The sequence below is a fragment of the Ictalurus punctatus genome, chromosome 21 (assembly GCF_001660625.3).
Source record: "Ictalurus punctatus breed USDA103 chromosome 21, Coco_2.0, whole genome shotgun sequence".
Taxonomy (NCBI): Eukaryota; Metazoa; Chordata; class Actinopteri; order Siluriformes; family Ictaluridae; genus Ictalurus; species Ictalurus punctatus.
Genome location: NC_030436.2, coordinates 19,907,501 through 19,915,000, shown reverse-complemented (window position 1 = coordinate 19,915,000; position 7,500 = coordinate 19,907,501). Strand labels below are relative to the sequence as shown.

General features: G+C 49.6%; 1 protein-coding gene across 3 annotated transcripts in view; it reads left to right on the top strand.

The window, feature by feature from the left end:
* cacna1da (calcium channel, voltage-dependent, L type, alpha 1D subunit, a) overlaps positions 1-7,500 on the top strand; it is an 84,922-nt gene that overhangs the window by 31,128 nt on the left and 46,294 nt on the right. For all 3 annotated transcript variants that reach the window (XM_053673912.1, XM_053673910.1, XM_053673911.1), the window contains exons 9-15: positions 918-990; positions 1,180-1,206; positions 1,981-2,141; positions 2,278-2,503; positions 2,638-2,845; positions 3,079-3,199; positions 3,459-3,537. In XM_053673912.1, the coding sequence (XP_053529887.1) occupies positions 918-990; positions 1,180-1,206; positions 1,981-2,141; positions 2,278-2,503; positions 2,638-2,845; positions 3,079-3,199; positions 3,459-3,537 (895 nt within the window). The remainder of the gene's footprint in view (positions 1-917; positions 991-1,179; positions 1,207-1,980; positions 2,142-2,277; positions 2,504-2,637; positions 2,846-3,078; positions 3,200-3,458; positions 3,538-7,500) is intronic.

The window sequence follows — 7,500 nt, the reverse complement described above, 5'->3', positions numbered from 1 at the left end:
AACCCTGTGATGAAATGGTTTTCTGATGACGGCGTGATGTTGCATGCTGGGATGCTTTTCTGGGTGCTCAGTGTATCCCAAACGCCAGAGTCACGTTTTAATCACAAAAACTACTACTAGATAGTGATCTTCTCAGTGGCTGAGTGTGTGTGTGTGTGTGTGTGTGTGTGTGTGTGTGTGTGTGTGTGTGTGCTACCTTTAATAAACTGTCAGTGTTACCCTTCTGTTGGTTTACACAGAGGTGTGCACTCCAGTGTTAGTAGTCCAGATGTATGAAGGACCTGAGTGACAGTAAACTCCGCATAAAGAACGATGGGCTGGACACAATATGTAAAGGACTGTTATTATTATTATTATTCTTATTCTTATTCTTATTATTCTTATTCTTATTATTTGCATGTTCTGTTCTCGGAGCCGTGGTGGGTTCAGCGAGTCACTTTTCACTGTTCTTTGCGAGTGTAATAATCTCAGCGCCCGGACCCTGGCGTTTGTGGATACATGGTGTGATTCCTAAGGCGGGAAAACAAAGTGCCCCCTTTTTCCACTGACACGGTGCTGCTGCTTACTCCGAATATAAACGTTTTTCGGTCGTGACTCCCGTTTCCACCAAACACGTGTCAGACGCGATCGGGAACGTGCGTGGGAACGTGCGTGGGAACGTGCGTGGGACGGTCCCAGACGCAGCGCCGTGTCTGTGGAAAAGGGCCTCCGCTGTGTTTAGACCCGGACTAGACTCCTGCTTCCATGTCGGAGATCTAACCGGTCTAGATCAGACCCCGCTGTGACGCGTGTCCGATAGCCGGACCGGGGTCTCTTTTGGAAGCGGTGAACGAGGGGACGGTGGTTTCGGGGCAAGCGAGTGTGTTGTTGTTTTTTTCTTTCCACGTGTGTGTGACGGGATGTGTGTGACGTTGCAGCGAGTGTTCCGGGGAGCGATACTGAATCTGTCAACACGGAGAAAGATGAAGAGAAATGCTGTGACCCTCTGTGGTAAACTCTCACACACACACACACACACACACACACAATTATTGGTACAATGATTCAATATTACACTTTGCAGACACTCTTTATTTATTTATTTATTTATTTATTTATTTTATTTTTTTTAAAGTCCACGCAGTAAAATTAGGAATAAGGAAAAATAAAAGTCTCACTTGTCGCTTATTTATGTTTCAGTAAGAAAATCTCCAAGTCCAAGTTCAGGTGAGTAGACCGGGCGCACGTCTCGTCCTCCTGCATGCTGCGGCGTTCTGCATGTCCGTGTGTGTTTGTTTTTTTTCATGATATGGTGTAAGTATTCATCACGGAATGGTTTTTTGTGCCGCGGCTTTTTTCAACGTTTGCACGCACGTGTCCTGCGCGCTCTTTCGCGGTGATGTTTGTCGGTGAATGAGAGCTTGTGAGCTGACTCGGTCATCTCGGCTTTCGGATCGGTTCGCTTCGGTCGTCCGTCATGGAGGTCAGCCGTGTCTGAACGTGCAGGGGAACAGACGTTTGAGCCACGGCGAAAACGAGGAGATGCGATTATTTTACGATGCGAACGAGAATTTGAAACGTGATAAACGTAACAGAAAGCCTCCCGTCTAGTCTTTTCGCTTTGCTTGCCCGTCGTCGCTTCAGATTCGGATTCAGGGTTTAAAAACGGCGGCGAAAGGAGGACAACACGACGGTCGAGAAGTTAGCGGGGTCTGAGGATATCTGTTAGTCCGTAAACTCCAGGGTTACACGGCTTAACTTCCAGGTCGATTCTTTTAGTGGATGTTTTGGTTTTAGTTTTAAAATATTAAAACGCCGTTAAATAAAAAAAAAAGGGTCCCTGTTTTTTTTTTTTCCGTTTTAAATTATAAGCCCCCCGAGAGAAGCTTACGGCGATGCGTTCTCGGTGCGATTCGGTGCATCCGCGCTAAGATTGCGAGCGCCTCCGGGTGTCTGACCCGCTCGTTTCCATGCTCTGACCTCACGTCCTGTTTTCGGCAGTCGGCGCTGGCGTCGCTGGAACAGGTTCTGCCGCAGGAAGTGCCGCTTGGCCGTGAAATCTGTGCCGTTTTATTGGCTGGTGATCATTCTGGTGTTCCTCAATACGCTCACCATTTCATCAGAACACTACAACCAACCGGACTGGCTCACAGAAGTGCAGGGTGAGGACACACACACACACACACACACACACACACACACACACACACACACACACTCTCAACAACAGCAAGATTCTGATACCCACCTTAATCTCTCTCTCTGATTGGCTGTGTGTGTGTGTGTGTGTGTGTTCAGGGGTGGCCAATAAGGTGCTGCTGGGGATGTTCACGTCGGAGATGCTGGTGAAGATGTACAGTCTGGGTCTGCAGGCCTACTTTGTGTCGCTCTTTAACCGTTTTGACTGCTTTGTCGTATGCGGCGGAATCATAGAGACGATCCTAGTGGAACTTGATATCATGTCTCCACTCGGCATCTCCGTGCTCCGCTGTGTACGACTCCTGAGGATCTTTAAGGTCACACGGTAAGATATTACAGTGTTAAAAGTTCACACTTAACCTTCAGTGGTTTATATCTCGCATCATCATCATCATCATCATCATCACCTGCACAGCTGTGGCGTATCGTTAGGGAATAAACCCCTCCGTGTCTGTGCAGTCACTGGGCGTCTCTCAGTAACCTGGTGGCATCTCTGCTGAACTCGCTGAAGTCCATCGCCTCGCTGCTGCTCCTGCTCTTCCTCTTCATCATCATCTTCGCTCTGCTCGGGATGCAGGTGTTCGGCGGCAAGTTCAACTTCGACGACATACACAAAAAGCGGAGCAGCTTCGACAACTTCCCCCAGGCCATGCTGACGGTCTTTCAGGTGTGTGTGTGTGTGTGTGTGATATAATAATATATAAATAATATGACAAATAACTCGCCTCAAAACAAACACCCATCATCCTTCACTGATGAGGCTGAGTAACACGGATCAGCTGATTCAGACGTCACGTTCATTTTGATGATGAAGAGATCGAGACTTTTGGACACTGAGTGCATTAACATTTGCATATCTGTGGTGTGTGTGTGTGTGTGTGTGTGTGTGTTTCATCTCAGATTCTGACCGGTGAAGACTGGAACCAGGTGATGTACGATGGCATCATGGCGTACGGCGGCCCTTCATCGTCGGGGATGATCGTATGCCTTTACTTCATCATCCTCTTTGTCTGTGGAAACTGTATCCACTTCCTGTTTATCTGAAAAAATACAAACAAACAATTAATACTCTGTGTAGCTCTAATTCCTGGCTTTGTAATGTGAATTATATGGGAAAAAAAAAGTTCACTGTGGTATTATTATTATTATTATTATTATTATTATTATTATTATTATTATTATTGTCATTATTTACAGTGCCGTATTATGCCTGGTGTGCTGTGGAGTGTGTGTCGCACTGGAGCTCGGGTGTGGTTTCCTTGACCGGTGTCCCAATCCAGACATCCTGCTGAACGTGTTCTTGGCCATCGCCGTGGACAACCTGGCGGGCAGTGGTTCGCTCAGTTCTAAGAAGAGAACGTAAATGCTAAACGCGCACACGAGCAAAGCTGATCCAATAACACGAGCCTCCTTCAGCGTTAATGCAGAAGCAGTGCGACGGCACAGTCAGCTTTATTATCATTATGCTTATGCCACGGCGCGTGGTCGAATTCTCAGATCTGATTGGTCAGAAGGTGTGCTCATAATATAATACGTTAGTGTTTCTATAGCAACAGCTCACACAAAGGAGGTCCTAACGACAGCGCTCCGTAACGGCCGCGGCGCCTCGCAGCAGTCGCGGCGCTTCGTAGCGTTTCCCTTCTTTTGGAAATGGAAGCTGCATATTTTGAGAGCGAGAATAAAGAAAGGGCTGGTGAGGAACGATTGCGTACGGCTGCTAGAACACCAGCGAGAACAGGAACTAACTTGTCTCAGACGTTTCACAACATTACATCTAAATAGAAAACTTTAAAATGTGCGCCGTGTAAATAAATAAATAAATAAATGAAACATTGGAATTGCTGGCAAATCGCTGTGGAATAACACGTTCCAGTGTGTACTGCCATGCCCAAACAATCCACTGCAGGGTGGATTATGTTCGTACAACTGCACGGTGGGACGGAGAGACGGGGGGGACATAGAGAGAGACAGATAGGGAGAGAGAGAGAGACAGATAGGGAGAGAGAGAGACAGATATGGAGAGAGAGAGACAGAGAGAGACAGATATGGAGAGAGAGAGACAGATAGGGAGAGAGAGAGAGAGACAGAGAGGGGGAGAGAGAGAGACAGATAGGGAGAGAGAGAGACAGAGAGGGAGCAATAGGGAGAGAGAGAGACAGAGAGGGGGAGAGAGAGAGACAGATAGGGATAGAGAGAGACAGAGAGGGAGAGAGAGAGACAGATAGGGAGAGAGCGAGACAGAGAGGGAGAGAGAGAGACAGAGAGGGAGACAGAGAGGGAGCGATAGGGAGACGGAGAGACAGATAGGGAGAGAGAGACAGAGAGGGAGAGAGAGAGACAGAGGGAGCGATAGGGAGACGGAGAGACAGATAGGGAGAGAGAGAGACAGATAGGGAGAGAGAGAGACAGAGAGGGAGAGAGAGAGACAGAGAGAGCAATAGGGAGAGAGAGAGACAGAGAGGGAGAGATAGAGACAGAGAGGGAGACGGAGAGACAGAGAGGGAGACGGAGAGACAGAGAGGGAGCGATAGGGAGACGGAGAGACAGATAGGGAGAGAGAGAGACAGAGAGGGAGACGGAGAGACAGAGAGGGAGACGGAGAGACAGAGAGGGAGACGGAGAGACAGAGAGGGAGACGGAGAGACAGAGAGGGAGCGATAGGGAGACGGAGAGACAGATAGGGAGACGGAGAGACAGATAGGGAGACGGAGAGACAGAGAGGGAGCGATAGGGAGACGGAGAGACAGAGAGAGAGACAGAGAGGGAGACGGAGAGACAGAGAGGGAGAGAGAGAGACAGAGAGGGAGACGGAGAGACAGAGAGGGAGACGGAGAGACAGAGAGGGAGACGGAGAGACAGATAGGGAGAGAGAGAGACAGAGAGGGAGCAATAGGGAGACGGAGAGACAGAGAGGGAGAGAGAGAGACAGAGAGGGAGAGAGAGAGACAGAGAGGGAGAGAGAGAGACAGAGAGGGAGAGAGAGAGACAGAGAGACAGAGAGGGAGACGGAGAGACAGAGAGGGAGACGGAGAGACGGAGAGACAGAGAGGGAGAGAGAGAGAGAGACAGAGAGGGAGACGGAGAGACAGAGAGGGAGACGGAGAGACAGAGAGGGAGAGAGAGAGACAGAGAGGGAGACGGAGAGACAGAGAGGGAGACGGAGAGACAGAGAGGGAGACGGAGAGACAGAGAGGGAGAGAGAGAGACAGAGAGGGAGCGATAGGGAGACGGAGAGACAGAGAGGGAGAGAGAGAGACAGAGAGGGAGAGAGAGAGACGGAGAGGGAGAGAGAGAGACGGAGAGACAGAGAGGGAGACGGAGAGACAGAGAGGGAGACGGAGAGACAGAGAGGGAGACGGAGAGACAGAGAGGGAGAGAGAGAGACAGATAGGGAGAGAGAGAGACAGAGAGGGAGACGGAGAGACAGAGAGGGAGACGGAGAGACAGAGAGGGAGAGAGAGAGACGGAGAGACAGAGAGGGAGACGGAGAGACAGAGAGGGAGACGGAGAGACAGAGAGGGAGACGGAGAGACAGAGAGAGAGAGAGAGAGACAGAGAGGGAGAGAGAGAGACAGAGAGGGAGACGGAGAGACAGAGAGGGAGAGAGAGAGACAGAGAGGGAGACGGAGAGACAGAGAGGGAGAGAGAGAGACAGGGAGGGAGAGAGAGAGACAGAGAGGGAGACGGAGAGACAGAGAGGGAGAGAGAGAGACAGAGAGGGACTTTTTATTTAGCCAGCGTCACTCTATACACATTAAGGTGCGGGTGACTCGGTATATCAGAACTGGTGCTTTGCTCAGTCTGGAGAGAACTCTTAAGGCATCGCAGTCTGTGTCCTGTGCCACTTTGTTTTTCGGCTCAGGTATATCGCCATTTTTGCCCGGCCAAAGGTAAAATTGATCAGCTGACACTTGAACCTGTTTCTTCTGACGTACTTCAAACCAAAGATAAAATCTGAAAAGGAAAATCCACATAAAATGACCTCAAGTTGTTGTTTTTTTTTAAAAAAAGACACACAATGGCTGCAACCTGGAGCAATGTATAAAGCATGAAAGACAGTCTCTCCCCCTCTGTGGACAGAACGGACATTCCTGTGTGACCTCAGGGTTTAAAATGGAGATCAAAGAATTCACAGAAACAGTTCCATGTAAAATCCTCCATTGGAGGTCAGCGGATTTCGTGGTTAAGGTGGTTTGTGTTTAACATCATCATTAAAGCCCAGTACACTTCTCCATGGGGTGTCCACGCTCCCGGTCACTTTAATCTTACTTAAAACTTTCACGCAGGCTTTGTACAGACGCTTACCGGACCCTGTCTCGATGTTCACGTCACCGCTGAACTCCAGGAGGGGGCCCCCACACCCGTCTAGGTCTGCAGCTGGGGGAAAGGTTCTCCCTCTGTAGGCCCAGTCTCACTTGTTTCATTGTCCATCAGCTGAGCACGCTCCTCTGACGCTAGGGTGGACCTCCAGCGACGTAGGAGCTCGTTCATAACACGTAGGGACCGTAGTCCCGGGCGCAAGTCCTCGGCCCGTGACAGGTCCGTCCCTGTGACGTTCACCAGCTGCCGGAGTGTCACAATCCCCGAGGAGACCAGAACCCTGGATAATGAAGGGGTGGTCACACCAAGATGTCCAATCGCCCACCATGAACCAGGGGTTCCTCCAGCAGCCGGTGTGGTGTTCTGCACCCCTTGGTTTGTTTTTTAAAAAGCTTCCACATTTTAAAAAGCCCACGATTAAAAAAAAAAACTGGTAATCCAGCAAAGTCTAGTGTTCTTGTGTCCATTAAAAACAAAGTCCTGTCCAGCCCCAGTCCTCCGGCTGCTGCCCTTCATACCAAACTCCTGGGTCCAGTGAGGAGTCTCTGGATGAACTGGAGTCGAAAGGTTGCGGTTCTGCTCTCTACGTGGACCAGACTCTAAAAGGGGCACACACAAACCACCGTCACCCTCCAGTACACTCTCACTTTCACTGTACAAGTCCCGATCATGGCTGTGAAACCTGGGTTTAAAACCGAAGCTTTCCAGCACCTTCCACAAGTATTCCTGTTCACCCGGTCAAAAGCCTTTCCCTGATCCCACTGTCTAGTTTATTTAAGAAACCCATTCTCTCCACTGCACTGGTGGGAGCCTACACGCAAATAAAAACAAAACTCTTGTTCTCATAGAAAGCTCTTACTTTTAAACGCCTCTCGTTTAAAACCTCTACTGTATAAGAGCTGGGGGTGAAATCTCGAGCAAACAGCGGGGCAACCCCACCACTAACCGATGTACTGTGACTCTAAATTGCCAGCCCACCCGACTCCTTCATCCGGTTAGTGG